Source organism: Pundamilia nyererei, unplaced genomic scaffold, assembly GCF_000239375.1.
Source record: "Pundamilia nyererei isolate P.nyererei 1_Seehausen unplaced genomic scaffold, PunNye1.0 scaffold00156, whole genome shotgun sequence".
Taxonomy (NCBI): Eukaryota; Metazoa; Chordata; class Actinopteri; order Cichliformes; family Cichlidae; genus Pundamilia; species Pundamilia nyererei.
The window spans coordinates 1002039-1024804 of NW_005187557.1; the positions used below are offsets into that span (position 1 = coordinate 1002039).

A 22766-nucleotide genomic window follows, 5' to 3' on the forward strand; every position below is an offset into this window, starting at 1 on the left:
CTCTCTCTAGCAGCATCCCTCCCTTTCTCCTCCTGCTTCACTGTTCTCTCAGCCTCCTTCCTTCTCTAATTTCAGTTCAACTCTATTACCCTTGCTCTGTTTCTCCACCCCTCCCAGTCTACTTCTGCATGTCACACTGCAGCAGTAGGACAATGGAAGGGTCGGATTTGGCCGCCTCTTTAAACTCTTCCAAGGTGATCTCATCGTTCTGGTCCTTGTCCATCTTGGAGAAGATCTTGTCTACACGCTGCTGAGGGGTAAGCCCGTCCTCGTTCATACGCATCATGATCACTGTGCCTACCATCTTGTAGATGGCCTGCAGAGGGCAAAAAAGGGGAAATAATGCTCGATTTTGCCTTAAATACAATTAACAGTTTATTTTTAACACAGACACACCTCGATGATCTCCAGCATCTCCATGCGTGTGATCTTTCCATCTCCATCTAGATCGTACATGTTGAAGGCCCAGTTGAGTTTCTGCTCAAAGCTACCCCTGGAGGTGATGGACAGGGCGCAAATGAACTCTCTGAAGTCGATGGTCCCATCGCCATTTTTGTCAAACGTCCGAAACGCATGTTGAGCAAACTTGGAAGCATCACCATATGGGAAAAACTGCAGTTTAAAAATGAGAAAAACAAAAGTTTGCAATGAGACATTTGTGGCATTGGCCACTTTAGGTTCAACTGTTGACTGTTGAAGTATATACTATCCTTGATGAATAAACAAACGCAGTACAGCATGGGTGCTGAAGATCATTAATGTTACTTTAGGGTAGAGTAGCATTCATCTCTCAACCAGTACTGGTACTGGTATATTCTCTTTGGTACCAATACCAAATGATACCCCTTTTTTTCTACACTGTACTTGCTCTGAAAACAACGGTGACAGTGTCAGGTGACAAAAGCTTACCCATCATGTAATTTGCAATTGACTGATTTAATCTCACTGTTTACTTGGTAGAACCAATATGTTCAGTACCCTAAAAAATACCTAAAGGTTTAACCAACCCTACATTCCTCACTTTAGTTTTACCTTATTTTAATGTTTAAAATCATGCTTTTTTTAAAAAATTTTTATTTCAATAAATAAATTTGCTGTAAAATTTTGTATTTGTGTATATTTTTGGACGCAGACTCGTCTTTTTGAGCTTTAGCCAGTGCTGTGTATAAAACATTAAAAGTACTAGCATGTTACTTTTACGGACTAATGCCAAAGTAATGTAACAACTTTCTCCAACAAGTAAATAAGCAACATTAGGGCTGTGCGATATGACCAAAATCTCATATCCTCATATAAGAATTCTATCGTCCCGATAACGATATAAATCACAAAAATGCAACATTTTCTGTAAATTATGTGAATCTCAGGCAGCTCGACTTGCGGGAAGTGTTTCCAGCTGCGCGTCGTGTACCTGGAGTCGAGTGTTTTAACCGATGCATGAAACTATACATTTTTAGACATAAGTTGAGTCTAAGGTTTATTTTTTAGCACCTGGCGGCTCTTTTTTACTTATCATCCGTAAATAATCTGCTCTTTCACGTGATTCTGTTTATTTTGAAAAGTCTCAACAGGATCTTGAGCTTTATTGTGAAAGGTTTATGTGGAACATAAACAAGCGGACACACGATGCTGTTACCGTCGTTGTTGCTAACCACAATGCATAAAACAGGCCCTTGTCCGTCAGTAGTGTGGTTATATTAAATATAAGAGAAAGAGAGAAAGAATAAATTAATATAGCCACTACAGTGACCATCAAAAGGATGAAAAAATGTTGCCGTAAACCGTTTATTTTGCGATACCACGAAACAAACGATAACATTAAATGAAACGATAGACATTTTTATATCGTCATCCGATATATATCGCTATATCAAACAGCCCTAAGCAACATACTGCATTACCTTTGAGAAAAGTAATAAGTCACATCAAATACATGACTTTTTTTGGGTAACAAGGCCAACATTGTTTTAGCTATATACCGAAACCTATTTAAGTTAAAGGTAGATCATGAATGTGGGCTTAAAAGCACATCTCAATGAGTAAACTCATTCAAAGTCTGTTACATAGACAGATTTGGGCTATGATGATAGTGTAGTACTTTTGTCTGGACGCCACTGCTGTAATCAAATGCACTCTCAGCATAAGTAAAACAGACATCCCTAAAGCTCCATAACAAGACAAGTCCATCAGAGAGACAGCAGGGACATTAGGAGTGGGTAAATCTCTAGTGTGGAGTATCCTGGGTGCAGTAAAACCACCATGATAAAATAATGTAAAGTGCAAGTGCTGGACATCCACAGAAGACAAACTTTATGGAGAGCCACAGGATCCTTCCAAGTGAAGAAAAGTATATTTTGTTCACTTCTTGTTTTGTTCAGTCGTGTTCATTTAAGTTAGGAGGTTGATGTGGTACAATCTGTAAGTGCCAATACCAAAGCTAAAATTCAACCAAATGCAGCAGAATTAATAAGGTGTCACCTCACAGTAATGACCCTTTGACAGCGATTCAAACAAACTGGATGAAACCCACGAGTGTTTGAAGGTAAAGGAGTTGAATATTTTGCAGCGGTCAAAAGAGTCACCTAAACTCAACCTGATCTCAGCCATAAATTTAAATTACTGAAGACAAAAGTGACAGAGCCCCAAATATACAGTTAATGCAATACTTCTGTTCAACAGCTCAAACCTGAAGTCTGCACTCAACCCCTCATATACATAAAACTCTTAATATGTTTCACTAAACTGCTAAAATAACAACTGTCAGTGTATAAATACATAGACTAAACTGTACATCAAACTGACATACTGAGCAGCAATTACAGCTCTGCTTTTAAGCATTAATTGCTTGAAAATTAGCCTCATTTCTTTTTTTTTCTTTGGCCACGTACACACAAAGTGCAATTTGCAAATACAGCATTTACCTTTCCAGCACTGACTAAGAACAAAATATTTTTTAAAGGATGTCGGTAGCTGGCTGTAAGAGACCCACGGAAGACCTGTTAGCAATGACACGCTGCTTATTAAAGGATTTTTTTCCTCCTTCTGCCAGCAGAACTTTGGAGAGATTATCCGTACAAACTGCAGTTGTTTTCTGTGCCCTTTAAAACCGAGTGGGAGTGAATGAGCCTGAGAGGATATGCAAAATTGATTTAAAAATATCTTTTCCCCATCCAACCAATGAAAAATCAGCAGGCCTCTTTGCGGCACTGTGGCATTTTGAAAGCTCCAAATATTTTTGGAGGCAGTTTTAGGCAGCAACAGAGGCATTAATACAGGCTCCTCCTCCTTTATGTGCACTCAACGATTGATTAGTCAGCCTCAGTAACAAAGGCTTTCTATGTAACAGCACAACAATGCTATGAGTCATCTCAGATGTAACTTTTTTTCTTTATATAACTATGGGGAGAGAATGAGGAGGCAATGCTTGAGACAGCTTACTCTCACCTTGACATAGAGCTGCTGAAACTCCTCCAGGTTCAGAATGCCAGAGGGACAGTCTTTAAGGAAGCCCTTGTACCACTGCTTGAGCTCTGCCTCATTGAATTCAGTGCTCTTGGTCAGGTCATCCAGGACCTCTGGAGCCAGCTTGCTGTTGTGTTTCCCCATGATGCCTCACCTCTGTTGAAGAGAAGCAGAGAGAAAGAGAGAGCGGGAGGGTGACCACACAGGTGATGCAGAAACAACAGCAATAGCAGTGATGCCCCTGAGCACTTGCAACAAGCTCGGTCTCTGAGGATGGATGCAAACGAGGAATTACTTACACACAGCCAAACTCAGAGAAAGCCCTGCTGCCTTCCTGTGGCTTTGACTGTTACCATAAATCATCTTAGCATGGCGCGCTGTCACACAGTAATCGTTTATTTATATTCCTCTTGCTTAAAAAGTTTATCATTATTTTTTAAGACAATTTGATCCCATTCATCTTAGTGTGTCTTACTATCTAAATATTGATATTATTCCTGTTTGGTTTTAGATTTAATGCTTTGGAACTTCTTTTTTTAGTTTATATCAATGACGTTTAATACTCTGACTTAAGTTTAGATCAGAAGCCCTGTGAAGACAGATTTTGGCTTATCCAGATAACTTTACAGTTAATCCTACGAAGGTGGTTCAGTTCTAATCAGGATAATTTGCCATGGTAATTTATGCTGTGAACCTAACCTGCTCTAGAGCAGATCTAGATTAGGGATCAACATGTATGAAATCACTGACTGATGACCAATCAATTCTCCAGAAAATAGCGTCACCATTCCTGGTAGACTCCTCAGACCTTTATGCATGAACGGTAAGAAGGTCTAAAGTTCTTAATATCGTGTTTCCCTCATGAGCATCAGAAATAAATGTTGGCACCAAACAATTTTACAACAATTTTAATGTTATATAAGCCTTAATATCTGATCCTAAAACAGAACACCTACACTATATTTGCTCACCTTATATGAAATTTGTATTATCAGTTAATCACCAGATTAACTGAAGAACTGTGGCATTTATTTCATCCTTTTTACACCCGTCTTGCATTTTACTTGAATATTTGAGCTGATAACCAGCTTCGTGCGACCACTTGATCACACGACTCTCGACTCCTGATCACCAGTGTTAGGTTAAGTAAATCTAGATAACAGAAATGTACCCTGAATAAAATCACTGCATAGTATAGGGCACATGTACTGAAGTAATAAGGCAATTCAGTGTTGTACAGGCGGTAAATCAACAAAAAAAGCCCCAAGGCTCTGCTTTGGGACCACTGCAGTTTATTGTTAATTAGTGCTCTCCCAATATTACTATTACAACCCAATATTGCGGTAAAGCATGTAATACACATGGCGGTCCATAGTGTCCACACTTTGCCTGTCCAAAGTGTTACATGTACCCGCATGCAGAAGTTGCAGGAAGCTGCAGTAACAGCAGAGGGATTTACAAGTATATGCATTTAAGCACCTAGCTTAACCATTTCTGCTCACTACCAACTTCTTGGCTTTAACCTCCTAAGACCCGAACTCTTCCACGGCATGCATCTTTTATTTCTCTTTGATATGAATGTAAAAACAAAGAATGACCAGATTGACCAGATTTTTTTTTTACCTGATTTTTGTTTTTTAGAAAAATGAGAGCCACATATGAGGACAGTCGTTTAAAATTTCGATAGAACAGTAGCAGTACATTGTCCTCGTAAGTGGATATCAGGCCCTTGTAGAGCAAAATTGAGTATTTTGGTCTAAATAACCCAAAATGTGATGTCCACATATGTGGACACCAGGTCCTAGGAGGTTAAATATATTATCTCCCCCTGATGGTAATCCAAGTTCTTCATGCAGTAATGCAAGTTCTGCATGCATGTCTATTACCTGTTCTGCAGTGATACTGGGTTGGCTTTTATGTTTATATCCTGAATTAAAAAGAAGATTTTATTAAATTTGTAGTCAATCTAACCACTTGCAGCTGTCATTTATTCTAGCCTCAATTGAGCTGCTGAAATTTAATGCTAACAATAAAGCAACAGAGATTTGCACAATATATGTGTGTATATGTGACTTTAGCACTTAGTTCTAGCACTCTTAGGAAACATGCAGCAGATGGACTCGTTTATATGCCGCTATAAAGAGTTCAAAGAGGTTGCAGACCAAACAAGGACTACCAGCAGCAGTCCAAGTGTGGAGTTAAAATCCGTGGAGACCCACTTAAGAGGTAGCTAATTATGTTACTGTTTAATCTATTTGTCGCAAAGTACTTGGCAATTATAATATTTGCATATGCACTTTATAAACGGTATTAATTCGCATGTGTGGGCCTCTATGGGAACACACAAGAGCTGTCGGAAACCAAAATAAACCCGTCCACAACACAGGAAATACCTTAAAATTGCTCTCGTCATTGACACATGCTGAATTCAATTATAACCACTCCACAGGTTAAAGCTATTGAAAACTAAATATATTCAAAGATGTCCACAGTGCACAGTAAATGTAGAGAACTGCAATAAAAGGATAAACATCAACCTTATTCAGTTTAGTGTTAAGGCTCCTGCTTTTTATTATCTTTTCCTGTTCCTGCTCTTTGACAGCAATAAGAGGATTCATTTTTGCTTTTTGACTTGATAAGATGACGGCTACTCCATTCAAAGCAGGGTAACGCTAAAACAACCTGTCAATTATTGGCGTCCACTGTTGCTTTTTCTCTGTGTTACAGCACTTTTACATGGTCACAGGAATACACGTGCCTAATCCTTAAAGAGTACTTTTTAAACGCAATTCATTTGTTATTCTTATTTGTTTTTGTTATGTAATCATTTATTTCTGGCACCGTGACTGTGTTCTGAGTCAGTAGCAGGACCCTAAGACAAATAAAACAAGTCAATGGCAACAGATTAAATTGATTTAGCTGAGCAGCTAAAGTGGGGGTCGGTTGCAAAGTGCCTTGCAAGGCAGCATGAGCTGCAGTCGGGCTAAAGCATGCATTATATATGAATTCCCAATAGAGAAGGGTATTAGCTGAGCCATCAGCTTATGTGAGCTAACATGGGGATCAGCTGATTAGCGACTGAGCTAAGCTTGATTGGCCTCCTAGAACAAATGCTATTCTCCACATGCTACTAAAATAAGTTAAGTAAAAGTGGACATATAAAATAGAAAAGTTGTCGTCACCAACAAGGAGACACATTCAGTAAGTGGAAATTACTGCTAGCGGTCTGTTTTGACATTTCTCTACAGTAGTGCTAATGTTAGCAAGAGGCTAGCATCCCTATTTATATTGACTATGCATATAATCTGTAAAACCAAATTTATGCAAACGATTAAACTGTATTGTTTGTCTAGCAAAGTTAGATTACCGTGTACAATTACGCAGAAATGTGTAACTAACTGAAGGTGGTTTCTATGTTAATGAAGTACTGAATAGAAAGTTATAGAAGAGGAAATATATAACAAACATATACACAGTACTAGAGAACTTTCCATTCCCATAATGACTGATATCATTCTGCAGTACCTCCATGATCACCTAATGTGAGCTAAGCCCATGACAGCATCTCCGCTATATTGGCCATAAAATGGCCCATTACTCCCATCACCGAGCACATATTCACACCACAGAGGACCACTGCAGTGCCTTCATGACGCCATTCCTGACTCATGGCCCTGTCTGACAGTTTTCACACTCTGACACCAGGACACAGCCAATACTGCCACAGCCAAGTGGCCACAAAATCCTCAGAGTGTGAGGTCAGTGTAATGGCTGAAATATCATCCTGTCTTACTTTATAGCAGTGAGTCATACAGGAAGAGGCCGCTGAACCCCAAATCACTGCAAACTGCAGAAATATTTTAGACTCTGCATAGCTGTGACAAGGTGAAAGTGCTGTAGTGCAGAGAAAAAGTAATTAGGGACTTCAATAGGTGACAGGTTGTTTTAGCATTACCCCGCTTTGAAAAGGGTGGCTGTCATCTTAGCAGGTTAAAAAGCAAAAAGGAATTCTCTTAACAGCTGTCAAAGAGAAAAGGAAGGCTGTAAAAAGGATTCATTATTGTAGGAGCAATTGAAGACACTGAGGTGTTATCACAACCTTTTACTGCTCCTCTCTACATATACTCAGCAATGCAGACACCTTTGACTTTTTTAGTTTAGAGTTGCTTTAACCTTTAGACTACAATGCCAATTTCACCAAAATTGGGACAGTGTATGAAATGTAAACTCTCATAAACCTGCGTTTCATTTACACAGAATGTAGAAAACATACTGAAAAAAGACTTTTAAAGAAAGTATGAGGTCATTTTGAGTTTGAATGGAGCAACGTGTCTAAGGGCCACCATGTAGCATTCTCTCTTTTATTAACAGTACATAAACATCTGGGAACCGAGGACAGCAGCTGCTGGACTTTTGAAATTTTGCTCTGTCCTGATTTCTAGCTGCTCCACAGTCCTGGGTCACATTTTAACTTATTTTGCATTTCGCAATTCTCAAATTGTTTTCAATCTGAAACCTCTGGACTGCAGGCAGTTCAGCACCACTGCCTGCAGTCTCAGTGGCTCTTCTACTATAATGACATGCTGTTGTAAGTGATGCAGTATGCAGTTCAGCATTGTGTTGCTGAAATATACAAGGCCTTCTCTGAAAAAAGGGTCATCTCAGTGAGAGCATGTTTCTCTAAAACCCCATGTATACCTATCAGCATTGATGATAGCTTTTCAGAAGTGCAAGCCCACAGATTCCTCCAGATTCTTTGAATCTTTTGATTATAATAAGCACTGTACATGATGATATATTCACAAGAGATACTGAAGTCTTCACAATGTTGTGCTAACGAACATTATTCTGAAACTGTTCCATGATTTGTAGATGCAGGTTTTTGCTGATTTTTAGATGTGTTGATGAGCAAATATTTTTTTTCTTGAAACAGCACAATATTTCAGCTTAAACACGTTGATATGTCCACTTCCATAATTTTCCATTCAAATGGACGCTCTGCACACTCTGGTCATATATCACTGTAGGAGTGCAGTGGTGTTTATTTATCTATAACACAAAACAGGCTGTCTGGCGTTACCATCAGCTTGCGTTGCTGTTACCAAGCTGGCAGTTGGCTGTTACTCTGAGCTCATTTGCATCAGCCAGTAAAACTTGAGTAAGCACAACAACTAAGAATAGCAGCGATAAGCAATGCACAACATAAAATGTGAAGACTGTTAACTGACAAAAACCAGCAACAAAAAAACAAATTAGCCAGATTATTTCAGTCCCGTATCTCAAATCGGCAAAACGTTGCAGTAACACTCTGCAGCTAGCATGCTCAGCATGCCCACGTTCTCTATTAAAAGCTAGCTCAAGCTATCTGTTTACTTTTATAACATTAAAAATGTTGCAGCTAAAACAAGCATAAAACATGGTACTGCAACTGAGATACAGCTTAGCATGAATAATAGGTGGTGCTTGTGCACTGCTCTCACCTGAAACACCTGAAAGTAACGTCTGGGCTGCTCAGTCATAAGTGATCCACGCTCCTACTGCCATCTAAAATTCAGTACTGCCTTGCCATTACATTCATGTGAGAACAGGTGAGTTTTTCCACTGTGTGCAGTGATGCAAAGCACTTTAAATAACAAAAACAAGTATTAACAATAATAATATTAATTATGTAGGGAGCACTGAGTAATGCAAACCAACTGACAGAGATCTCTGCAACTTATAATAACCTTCAAAATATCCAGGTCAGCACACACACAAACCTTTAATTAGCTTCAGAAAAGTAAGGTATAGTCAGTTTGGTGTTCATTAAATGAATATGCACACTATTTCTTAACGGTCTGAGTCTAAATGACTCAGTGTTTAATTGAGCAAATGTGTACATCACTGACTAAGGTAGCAAAGACAACAAAAAACAAGTTATGCCACAAGCAATTTATTTTGGATTGTACGCTCCAAGGCGCGCACACACACACACAATCCACAGAGTTGGAGTGTTGTTTCTCAGGTCCTACTGGGGAAGATGAGCTTTTATCCCTCTGTTAGTGAAGCAAATGTAGCAGATAATAGAGTTTCCAGAGAAAGACGGCAAGAAGCAAAAACTAGTCAGTCGAGCGACGACGCTGGATTCTTATTCCGTCTAGAAGAATCAGAATATATATGGCTGACAACTCACAAAAACAAACAACTTTAGGGTTCACTGTAATCATTTCGAGGTCGGGTTCTCGTGTTCTGAGCTCATCCTATAGAAGCAGAGATCTAATGGGGCAGAGATTTCGGGAATGGACATTATGGAGAGCTACAGTGTTTCTTTTTTCTTAGGCCGTCTTTCATTTCAAATAAGTCAGATTTCTGCAGAGCCAATGTGAAAGACTGAGAACACAGATTAATAGGCGTCCATATCCTTTTTTTGTTTAGTCTGCCTTAGTTAGGCTTATGTGAGGGCTTAAGGCTGTGCCATTTGTACTTGAAGAAAGAAAAATGCGATCATAAGAATGCATGAAATACAGACTCCACACCCCGGACTCACTTCCCCCTTAAGTGATTTAAAAAGGTCTGCTGCTGCGGTCAGCTGCTCTACTAACTACAAAATAACTGATCAATCAAAGATCGGTGCCTGGCCCAAAACAACACCTGTGCCCATCAAACACAGAGACAGAAACACTGCCGCAAAAATGGTACCAAATGTGGATTAGGATGACACAGCTGCACACTGAGACAGAAATCGTTACTCTTCATCAGCATGTTAAACAGGAATTACGGTGTTTCCTAGACAACTAGTTTGTGATTGTGGCGGGTAGCAGGGACGGGGGGAGTGTGCATGTGCATATGTGCGCCTGAAAAAAGGTACAACAACATTTCCTTAAATAAATTAATAACAATTTATAATTGTGACAATAACTAACAATAAAGTATTCAGCTGCCTCTCCAGTCAGTTCCTCATCTTGTAATCTAGCCAGCCAAAACTTTCTCAAAATATCATTAGAATATAATTATATTATACTAATTACAATAATAATACGCAGTGTTGTCTGATGTCTCCTGCATCTTTCCAATCCATGCAGTTTCCTTTGTTGTTACTGATCTGAGGTTAACAGACATACAAAGGCCACATTAGGAAGTTGGAGGTGTGGCAGTTGGAGAATCTTTAGGTTTGGACTTTAATTTTCTGCACTTTGTTTGGGCTTTTTTTTTTGCTGAGTGGCTCCTAGACATTGTGGCTGTGTCACAGAGGTGATGCACCAAAAAATATTTTGTGATTTGTTTAGTTGCCAGCTGATTAATGCACTCCTTAAAAGTCTGCAGGGGAGACACCCACTTTTCAGGAAACCCTTGCCACTTACTCTCCAAGCTGTAACCAGTACCGAACAATGTTCACCTTCACAGTTGCGACTGAGTTCCAATCGACACATTTCAAAACCTGTAACTTCTACTTTGAAGTGGAACAGTCTGGGTTTGTGGTTTGCATCATCGTTTCACTGCAGTTTGCAGTTTCCATCTTAGTTTCCAGAGAGATGGAGATAAGTCAGCATCTTCCATGCAAACTACTGGTTACTGTGGTGACCTGCTAGTAACCAAAGCAATTGCAAGGACGATTTCACCAATTTCACACTAGTGACTGCCAGCAACCTGCAGGAACCACTCACTAACTTGTAGTGGGATATACTTTTTATCTAGCAACCGCTGGTTACCAGGGAGTCACTTAACCAAACAACCAAATAATTTTCCTCAACGTGCTAAACCCCCATGGAGAATGTCATTCGCAAGCAAAGACAATGCTCTTTCTAAATTTTCAAGTCAGATCAATCAGTGAATCCTGAATCCAAGATTACCAGTTTCCAGAGGGACATAATAAATCCTTAACAACCTAAGAAAGGATCCTATTCAATGAGAAATCAGCATCACCTCCTAATGTACTAATATGAGTATGCTTTAATGCCTAAATGCTGCTGTTTCCCTCTAGTGTACAGCCCAGAAAGTCAGCTCTGTAGCTCTTAGCTAAAAGATCAGTTGGTGTGGCAACATGCTGTTGTTCTGCATGATGACGTCTTCGACATTCCATTCACGTCAACACACAGTGCAAACGCACACGCAGACAGACACGCAAACATGTCGGCTTCAACCACAGACCTATTAGGTCTATCACACACTGACAATCTTACCCTTACAGACACTCACACGCTGACACGAAAATGACAGAAGAGAAAAAGGAGAAGAAAAATGAAGAGGCTCCATATAGAAAAGACTGGAGCGGATGACTCAATCTGGATTCACACTTCTCAGAGAGAAGACAACAGACAGAGAGAAGGAGAACCACGGGGAGAGAAAAGGTGATAAAGATGGGAGGATGGAGAGAGATGTGAGATGTCAGGCAGATAAGAAGAGCTTGTAGAAAATTGTCCCAACAGCCATTCAAGAGAGAAAGACGTGTTTCTTATTGAGTCTGAAGGGGCCTTAATGCATGTTCATTCCAGCTGTCAGACTGATAGTAAACACTAAGTAAATGCAGGGGACACTCAGTGTGTGTGTGTGTGTGTGTGTGTGTGTGTGTGTGTGTGTGTGTGTGTGTGTGTGTGTGTGTGTGTGTGTGTGTGTGTTTTCCCAGCATGATGGCATGATCTATCTGACTGGATAAACTGTTAAACCATGCAAGAGTCCACAGTACCTTTTTTTCCCAAATTCACAGCACTACGGGAGACTGATGTATGACTGAAGCGCTACACTCCAAGTTTCTCAGAGTGAGATCAGATGGCAGTAAGAAACTGTACTCCCAAGAAAACCAACAGGGTTAGCTGTTTGAGCAAGTGCCCTGAAATAAGCTTTTCTTATTTGACAAAGCCTTCCTGTAGCAGTAGTGACAGTGATGGGATTAGTTACAAGTCAGTTTTAGTGTTTGGGTCAACATTACACTGAGAGAATTATTCTTTAGTGCATATCAACCAAACTCTTTTTTTTTTTGGGGGGGGGGTTCAACCTCGACTGAGAACATTAACCTCAGCTTCTGTTTAATGACAGTGATTCATCTTTTCTGAAGTATAATCTAGATCAGAATATCAGAATGTGACACAGCAGGCCAAATCCTGAAAAGGTATCCATCCATGTTTGTTATTTTTTTTAAATAATTTGCCTGAGTTTGCATTTAACCGATGCGTGAAGCTATACATTTTTATGTCTAAAAATGTATAGCGTTTTCTTTGTCAGTATTTATTACACGGCGTGCTGCAGGGAAAAGCCTGTTCTAACGTTAGAGTCTAAGGTTTATTTTTTAGCACCTGATGGCTCTTTTTTGCTTCTCATCTGTCAATACTTTGGATACTATTTCACGTGATTCAGTTTATTTTGAAAAGTCTCAACAGGATCTTGAGCTTTATTGTGAAAGGTTTATGTGGAAAATAAACAAGCGGACACATGATGGTTTTACCGTCGTTGTTGCTAACATCAACGCATAAAAACAGGCGCTTGGCCGTCCGTAGTGTGGTTATATTAAATATAAGAGAAAGAGAGAACTTTAAGAAATGAATATAGCCTCTACAGTGACCATCAAAACAGTGAAAAAATATTGCTGTAAACAGTTTAAAAGATCGTAAACAAACGATAACATAAAATGAAACGATAGATGTTTTTATATCGTCATCCGATATATATCGTTATATCGCTCTATGTCAGAGTAGTTGTTTTATGCAACTAAACTGGTGTACACCTCAGATTTACCACTAGTCAAGTTAGAAGTGTCTGATGTTGCCCCAAACAGGATGGCGCTGTCACCGTTCTGGGTCATTTGTGTGTGTTTTGATAATATTTTGTATTATGGTTTATGTTCAGGTTCATTTATAGTCATAGTTATTCTATTTTGGAGTTTCTTACAGACCCTGTTTAGTTTTTGGATTATTAGGTTGCCCCTTGTGTCTTTGCCCTGTGTCTCTCTGTGTTTATGTGACCGCTGTGTCCCCCGGCCCATCATGTCCCCTCTCGTCTGCTGTTCCTCCACTCCTCTCTCAGTCTTGCATTCTTTCATTTCCTGTTTTATTGTGAAGGTCATATGTTCCATGTTCAGTGCGTTTAGTTTATCATCCCTGGTCTCGTCATGTCTAACTTGTGTCAACTGTGTTCCCCATGTGTTTTCTGTTCCCTCATCATTGTACTGTGTATTTAATCCTCTGCCTCCCTCCGTTCAGTGTTGCGTTCTCCCTCACAGTTGTGTGTTTCCCCGTGTTCTTCCCCATGTTTTTGTTATTATTTTCCATTCTCAGCAAATAAAGCTGTGTTTTGAGTTCATGTTCCGCCTATGAGTCTGCGTTTGGGTCGTACACTGCCTGCTGCGCACAGCCTATTCGTGACAGGTGCTGCTATGCAAGGCAAAATGCCCAGATTTCGTACTCTATGTATCCAATGCTGAAATCAGCTACAGCTGCCTGTACCAGCACACCTCAGTCAAAGCAGCCATGCCAATGGAAGAATAATAATAGAAGAATTTTTATTGCAATAGAATAATATGAAAAACATTAATTCACCCAATATTAAAACCAATAGTCATTTTGTCCTGCTCTGTAAACATGCTTTTCAGTGTTGTTTAGTTGGGCGTCTCTATGGAGACTGACTAGCTTTGGGAGACAGCCTCCAGTGGTCATTCAAGAAACTGCAGTTTTTTAGTTTTCAGGTTAGTGAAACTTTTTCACCCTTCGTGGCTGCCGATTGTTTTCCCAAAAAACAGATTTATTTATTCATTTACATTTACATATAAATGTTTTTTTCTAATTCTCTTTTGTGTTTTGATCGCTCTCTTGCTTCACTTAAATAAAGGCAGAGGAACCTTCAGTGCCTGCATTGACCATATCATATGGGGATGCTGTTTATCGTGCCACTGCAATACTTTATTTGAATTCACACAGTTCTTCGATGGAGTCCAAATATTTTTCTTCACAGACACTCAAGAGACTACACACAAGGAACAAAACAAGGGTGAATACACAGTCATTATGATGAGGCTCATGCGGGCTGGCTTTAACCAAACAGATCCCAGAGGGGACAATGTGTTGGTGTCCCAGCGACTGAAAATGATTAGCTGGCAAAAGCTGTAATTGAGTTGGAAAGGAAGCAAAAATGGCAAGCTGGGCTCTCTTACAGTCTTTAGTTTTGTCTGTGTGTGTGTATGTGTGTGTCTGTGTGTGTGCTCAGTGTTTGCAGTGGCAATAACCTTTGTGAGAGTGGAAAAAGTACGATGGACCGTAGCAGCAATAGAGGAACAATCAATCACATACCAGTCCAATACCAGCCTCCCTATGAACTGCACGGTCCAGTGTGTGTGTGTGTGTGTGTGTGTGTGTGTGTGTGTGTGTGTGTGTGTCTTTTCAATAGAGAAAGCAAAGGAAGTGAATAAAAGAAGACAGAGATGTCTGATGAGACATGGACTGCCTTCCTATTGATATGTGAATGAGAAACCCCAACCAGAATGGTCTTTATGGCAGCAGACCAAGTCATCAAAAATGAAATTGAACAATATGTCGCCTTGACAACAGCTGCCCAGCTCACTGCCAAGCCACCATCCGGGATGGAGAATGAGGCTTTCGGCCAATCGAAATAGTCCCTCTGCCAACTGGACCTGACGAAATGGCTGACAGATATATGAGCTGGATCTGTGATTTTATTGAAAATCTAAATATGTACCAGAGTCTTCCACATCCCGCGTGACGCTGATGTGTTTTGATTAGATATTGCTGAAGTGAAGAGAGGGCCATTACACTGTGGAAAACATCCAAACTGATTCAATTCTCATGCAGTCATATGATGAAATGTTAGAGGAGGGGGGAAAAGGCTAATCGTCCTCTATGTGAAAAGTTGACAAGTTATTTGTGCTTTCTGCTGCCCTTTTTGACATAAGCTTCAGAATAACGACATGGTTGTGTTTAAACTTTTCAAGCATATTAGTCGTCCTTCCAATCAGAGTGGTATCTTTTTCCTTGCAGCAGCCTTTTTGCACTTACCTGTATTGCATTCTCTTTTTTTTTCTTTATCAGCTCCTCATCCAGAGCCTCAGATGATATTTCCTGGTTTTATTGTCTCTCAAAGAGAGAAATGAGACAGATGCGCACTTACTCAGTACACATATGGCTGAACGCAGGTGACTGATTGGTCAGATCTGTTTATAAATGCTGCAAATTCTTCCTGAGAAATTACGTGATCGGTGTGAACGGTTGTATTAAAAATAGGTGAGTCCCAAAAATATTTAACGCAAAAATATTCACACAGGCTTCAGGTGTGAAAGGTCTTCAGTCGTACCACTGGGCGGAAGGAAACGTCCATCTACCCATGAAAAAAGGCTAGCATAACAGGATGTAAACATTGATAATGCCCACACACAGACAGCATAAAAGTTGGGTGTAGCTTCTGGGACTGAAAAGTGAAGCCCACATATAAGTGCCTTAAAGAGGCATGATATTTAACGAAGGAAACAAATCTCGTAGTTGCAAAAAGACTTCTTGCCCTGCATAAATCTATCAACCAATAAGCACAGAGTTTCACAGTGAGATCTGTCACTTATTTGTTAGATCTGGTTCCAAAAAACCAAGATGGCAGTGGCAAAAATGCTTAGCTCAAGGGTACAGCCATCTTTTATACTGTCTATAAAAGACAGTAGAAAAGTGTGAGATGTAATGTCAGCTAGCTGCATGCTAGCTCTATTCCTTAAAATGAGCTATGAACTAAAACCATGCACCCAACATTTAAGGTATGAACCCAGACCATGATGTTTGAGAGTCATTACATAGCTAAATCTTAGAAGAACTATTAGTAAGCAGGATTTTCCAGAAAAGTTATTAACCCTGGCACCTTCAAGTGGCATCAGAAATGACTATTTCATCTTGCACTTAGTTAATGTAGTGGTATTAATCCCATTTAATGCAAATTCTGAGGCACAGACGAACGGCGGAGGTGTATTGGCCTTGGTACATCTCCGTCTCTGGAGAGAAACTGAGGGAGAGACAGCCCACAACAGCAGGATTGCAGAGGTTAATGTCTCTTATATAAGGCACAAAATGACTTCTTACAATTATAAAAGGACATGTTGTTTCCTACAAATATAGTCTCATATTTAATCTCCATATCAGGTTATATCATAGCATGGTACGTGCTGCAGTAAGGACAGATTGCTATAGAAACACAGCTCACCTCAACACTGTTCAAATGCTAATTTAGGACTAGGAAAGCCTGGGGAGAAACACAGGGGACAAAACAGCTGTGTGCATGTACCCTTATGAATCATTTTCTCATCTAACCTTTAACCATCATATCTAAAAGATCAGTATTTTATTTATTGCCACAATTGCTGCACATTTTCTGAAGTCTGGATGATTCATTTCTGACTGCTGCACTAATTGTTGTCTATTTCTATAATTGTTGTCTTAAGTATTCCAGTAACTTATAAATATTGGGGATAAATATTGTGGTTTGTGCTCTCTCTTCTCTCTCTGTCTATATGGAAACTGTTGTTTACTTTTGGGCCACATGTCACCAGTGGCTAATATTTCCCCCTTTGTCTGTCTTTATAACCTGATAGTATGTGATGGTGTTTTTGCCTCAAGTGATGAAATATGTTTGTTCTTTTCATGTTTCGATGGAACCACTTTCTTGCGTATTTTGCAACTGGACTTTGTTGGAGGTTCTTGAGGCAGCTCTCTTTTTAGGTACCAAAATTCTCACTGAAAGCTGACATAGGACACTGCCATCTTGTGTTCAAAAAAACAAGCAAGATGAAGAAGATTAAGAATAATATCTCTGAGAAATAACTGTGTGTGTTAAACTATGTTTAACTACCTACTTTGCTAATAAATCACATTAAATTTTAATTTTAATTCATATTTAACTATTAAAAGCTGTTTGCTTTTTTTAGATGTGTGGTCATCAGAGAACAGCTCCTACAAACATGCGGTTTTATAAATTATCAGAATATAAAGTGTTTAAAATTAGCTCAGCCTGAAACATCTGCATAGACCTTAACCACATAGAACAAACTAAACTGAATGGCTGTCCACTATTAAAGGTAGACACTTTCTAAGTTTGGATACAAGAAATAATTCATAGTGGATAACTGTATGGAAAATCATACTTGGTGAACACATTTCAGCCTGTCACTTTTAGGGGTACACCACTGAATCAGATGGATGTCAGCATCAACTGATATTAGCATTGTTGACTGGTATCAGCAAATATCAACAAATACATTTTCTGATATGTCGGACTTTTGCTGAATGTGTTTACATTTAGTTAACTGTTTCAAAACAGTGTGATGAATAACTTGTAATACTCAAGATGTATCTGTTTTCTTGTTTTAGCAAAAGATATAAAAAAAACCCCTCATAATTAAATTATATAAAATATTGGCATTACTGTACCCGGTGGCCAAATTATTGTTTAAAAGATTGTCGCTAACTCAGAATATCACAATATATACCTCCTTAGTCATTTTCCTCATTGATAGGTTCATATAAAAATATTCCAACATTTAAAAAGGTAGAAAAGAAAATCATACATTCCCCTATGAGTCTTCCTTCTCTCACCCCCAACCAGTCAACCAGCAGATGGCCCCGCCCCTCCCTGAGCCTGGTTCTGCTGGAGGTTTCTTCCTGTTAAAAGGGAGTTTTTTCTTCCCACTGTCGCCAAAGTGCTTGCTCACAGGGGGTCGTATGATTGTTGGGTTTTACTCTGTATGTATTATTGTAGAGTCTACCTTACAATATAAAGCGCCTTAAGGCGACTCTTGTTGTGATTTGGTGATATATAAATAAAATGTAATTTAATTAAATTCTTTCAGTTGTGAAATAGTTAGACAGATTTGGAGGGATAAGGGGACTAGTGCAACTGCATTGGTCGTTAGCAGATTGCCATGATCGCCTGGAGCTTGCATGGCAGATACTGACAGATCTGGAAACACTTGCCAGTTACTCTCTACGCGATTGAAAAAGTCTGACCAAAAACAGAGAATATTAAAAGTAAAAATTTTATCTTACAATTCAACCAAAATATTTCAAAAGGCACAACAAAATGGTCCCTACTTCCAGTTTGCATCGCATTATTCACAGTCTTACTGTTGCTTAGAGAGCAGTTGGCAAGTTGTTGCTGACAAGTCAGCATCTGAACAATTTGTTGATGATCAAAGCGATCACGAGAATATTTTCAGTGGACTGCATACTTTTTTGTGATTAATTTCATCCAACAGCAACCAACTGGCAACCACTGAGAGACTTTACATTGTTCACTAGCAACCACTGTTTGACAGGCAGTCACCAACCAGTCTCCAGGCCTGTATGACCCAAAAGACAGTTTATAGTGGTAATTAATTACAAATTAACATAACTAATAACTCACAGATGAAAAAGGGAAAAAACCTTCACATGCAAGACTCATGATTCCACCACCAACGTGGTGGATTGAAGTGGAGATCGTTGATTTCCTGTACACAGAAATTAATCAGCACCTATGAGACCAAGTGCACAAAAAATGTTTTTAGGGACATGAAAATAAAGGTAGAAAGTTTGTGTCCAGATGAGAGACGATCTCATGGCTGACAGACAGAGGAGTCAGACACTTTAACAACTAAGGACAATTTTAGTATCAAGGCTCACATAAACTGCTTATTTTAAAGTGTGGGAGGGAGCCTCTAACAGCGGTGTCCATTAGTAACTGTGGGTGTTCATTAGTTATTCATCAATAATACCTAACTCCTTCACTCAACATTCCTTTGTTTTCCCACAGCCAATGTCATCCATTCAGAAGCAGACAGGAGCTAGGACTGTGCCCCCCACTCCCTTGCCACAGTAATTTTTCAACATCTGCCTCCCTGGCTAATAAAGCACGAGACAGGAATGGACGAATCAATCAGTCAAGAGACGCGCATGCAGCAGCTCATGCCAGCTGCCCTCACAAACACAAAGCACACACTGAGCCAGTGATGCATGAGACAGATGCACAGTACACCTGGCCACAGGCTTACAACAAAATGGAAGTGATACAAGGGGAGAGAATAAAAAAGAGGGAGAAGTGTGGGGGGAGGTGGGGAGGGGGGGTCAGTGCATCTTTTATCCACAGATGTAGGACATGAAAAAAAAGGGGGGGAAAGAGGACACTGGAAAAACAAACAACACATTCAAATGAACAGTCACATACAGGAAATTGTAGTGTAACATGTTCCTGCGAGCTGATATTATTGTACTACACAGAAAGTGGATCAATAGGTCATTCTTTCCGGGGGAAGAGCATGTAACGATAATAATGTGTTTTCCTATCCAGTGATCTGTCACTCAGTCAGCTGTTGTGTGTAACTGTAGCTTCTTTCCACCCACTGTTGGAAATAACAGTGGCGCTTCGGCTGTGTTTAACAATGCTGCAAAGATCAGGTGATCAACCTACCGAATGTTTAGGGAACAGCCTGCTGCTGCTATTATGTAATGAGTACAAGGACATCAAAATAAATGTCCCTGCTATGGATTGCTCTGAAGCGAAGTAACAAACATGGCAGTTTTGCAATCAGCCACAGTACTGTACCTGATACCGTTTTCAACTTGTGAATTTTCTGTCTTTCCACAAGTCATCCTGGCAACATGTGGCCCTGGAGACACCTACTGGACTTTTTTAAGTACTTTGGGTGATGTAAACATAACAATCATGTAAGATGCAGTCACGAAACATTACAAGTGTGTAGTTAAGATCAAAATGAAAGCCATGTTCGAAGATGGTAGACAGATAAAAATACAACTTCAGGATACCCCTAATGCTTTGAACCGGATGCAGGAGCCAATCAGATGTTTTGTAAGGTGGCCTTTGCCGTATTTCACCAGATTAGGATCTGGGGTTATTGGCGTAGGGATGCACCCAGCTATTCTGATGCTCATTCAAAGCTAGCTATTGTAGCCGTGAGCTGATTTATGGAACTGTGCCATTCAATTGAACATGTTTGATGCTTACTTAGCCATCCATTAGTGGTACACCGATTCCCAGAAAAACCAATAAGGACGGATCTTCTTCTACAGGACCAAAGAAGCCAATGGCAAAAGGGCCAACAATTTCTTCAATACACAGCAAATTGTTGAATATCCTATCACAACTAGCGACCGTCGAATGTCAACTCGTAGCAACAACTGGCACTAAGCTAAGTCATACATTTCTAAACTATGAGTGAGCAACTGAATGACTACCAGTGTAACGAATGATTCTGCAACCAAACTGCTAATCTGAACAAAAGTACCGAGCCACCTACACATTACACCGACAGGAGCTGCACACGCATAGAAAACCAAGCCACAAGGCTTCCAGCATACAGTGTTTATGCTAATGTTAGTCCCATGTCGCTCAATGGAGCGGACTTCTAAATACAGTGGGAGAACAAACCTGCAGGTCACACTGAAATCATAAAAATTTAAATGTATGAATTTATTTTACTTCTCTGCATTTAAAAGGAGACAAATACGAGGAATAAAAGTAAATCAGTAATTACTAAAAAAGAATAGTTGAGAAAATAAGGAAATTATTGTGAAATGCCAGAGCTTCACAGCATTATTCAAGATATTTTTAACTGTTATATTTTGTGTTTTCCTTTACATACTTAAAGACAATTTAACCATAAATTGATACCCAGTGAGCAAAAACTTGTGTGACAGAAGCTGCAGAAGATGACTTTGCATCTAAATGTTGAGAAATGGTCAAAACATGAAGGATAAAAAGCCTCTTTCCAGCTAAAAATGGTTGAAAAGTGAAAGAACACACTTTCACCTCAACACCTCTAAAAGCCATAGGTTTGGACTGGCCAAAGGCCTGTATTAATAAGTTCACCATGCTTCACACAATGAGACCGAAATATAATTTAAAACTTTAAAACCTTTTTTTAAATATTAAAAATACAGAATGGCTCCCAATTTATTACAAACTGTAATATAAAACTGGTCCTTGTTATCGGCAGTTAGCCTAAGTCAGGGTATGTGTATCCTAGTGGAACTCGAAAAGGATGAATCATTGCAACCCTAACTTTCACTTATGAGATTGTGTCCTTTCTTTTTTCAAAAATCTTTCCACAGTCCTGAAAAACAAATTTAGAAGTAATGGGACATTTTTTTAGAGACCATGACAACATCCATGTACATCTGGGTCTTGGTGGCTAACAGCAGAGATTCTCCAATGGTCATTTTCCCGGCCAATTTGAAGTTCTGTTTTTCGTGATCTGCTGATATCGATTTTCTATAACTAAAAGCAAATACAAGCAAATTATGTTTAATGCAGCATTTTAATTTTCAAAATAAAAAGTGATTAATCTTTACAACTTCTCCCAAACTCCAGCGACTTATGGGATCTTTTCTCACTACTCTGCTCTGCTAATGTATGTTTCTGTACGCCCACCTTTACCCAAAACATCCTACCTTACCAAACAAAAGCTCCCGCAGCGTTTATATGACAGAAGAAAAGTCAGCTACTTACATTATTTTTCAGCGTGTTTATAACTTTACCACTTCGCCCCTTTTGTACTTGTCTCCATGATTTTCCTCACACCTGTTGATCCCACACTGCTGGTTTGAATCTGTGCTTTGGATAGCTTTAGCTTTAGCAATTTTGCCTTTGTTGGCTTATTAAAATGTCCATGTTCGCCAGGACGATGGTGATTTAAGTTTTGTATTAGGTTTGTGGTTCTGGACAGTTTACTTTGGAAAACTTTATAACTCCAGTTACAATAAAACTTTTACACTAATATTATGTTGGCATTTGGCTGTGAGTGTTAGCACAACTATTTACCTGTGCAGCTGTACGTGTGTTGCACATGAATGAAACAAAATGGCTCATAATGGGACACAGATGAGCCTGACTGGCTAGTCACCAGTCCTGGCCAACCACGCTGGAAACTGGACGATCCCAGCCCCTGGCCAGTCAATCGGTGCATTAAAAAAACTCAAATCTTAAACTTAAACACAAAAACAGAGCAGTGAAAGTGTACCGTGTGGGTCTGAGACCTGTCGTGCACTAAGGACCGGCTGCTCCTCAGTTAAAGGCCAGCAGCCAAAGGACTGCAAAGCCAAAATTATTTGTCACTGCCACAACCATACCATCACAGATGTGCTTGTGTCTTGTTATTTTTATGTAATAAAAATTTTTTTTATTATCTCAAACACCATAAATTATGTGCAGACTTATCATAGAAATAGAAATACAGATAGAAACACACGGTGCAATACTTTGATGCATGTGATTTGACTGTTTGAAGCCCAGGAGGCCACCAGTGATGTGAACAAGCACTCACTCACTCACACACACACACACACACACACACACAC

General features: G+C 39.5%; 1 protein-coding gene across 2 annotated transcripts in view; it reads right to left on the reverse strand.

Moving 5' to 3' along the window:
- The window catches only part of LOC102197518 (visinin-like protein 1), a 23894-nt gene continuing 1128 nt past the window's right edge, over positions 1–22766 (reverse strand). For both annotated transcript variants that reach the window (XM_005745245.1, XM_005745244.2), the window contains exons 2-4: positions 3445–3618; positions 397–612; positions 1–316 (exon numbers count right to left, since the gene is read on the reverse strand). In XM_005745245.1, the coding sequence (XP_005745302.1) occupies positions 119–316; positions 397–612; positions 3445–3606 (576 nt within the window). In that variant the 5' untranslated portion in view covers positions 3607–3618 and the 3' untranslated portion in view covers positions 1–118. The remainder of the gene's footprint in view (positions 317–396; positions 613–3444; positions 3619–22766) is intronic.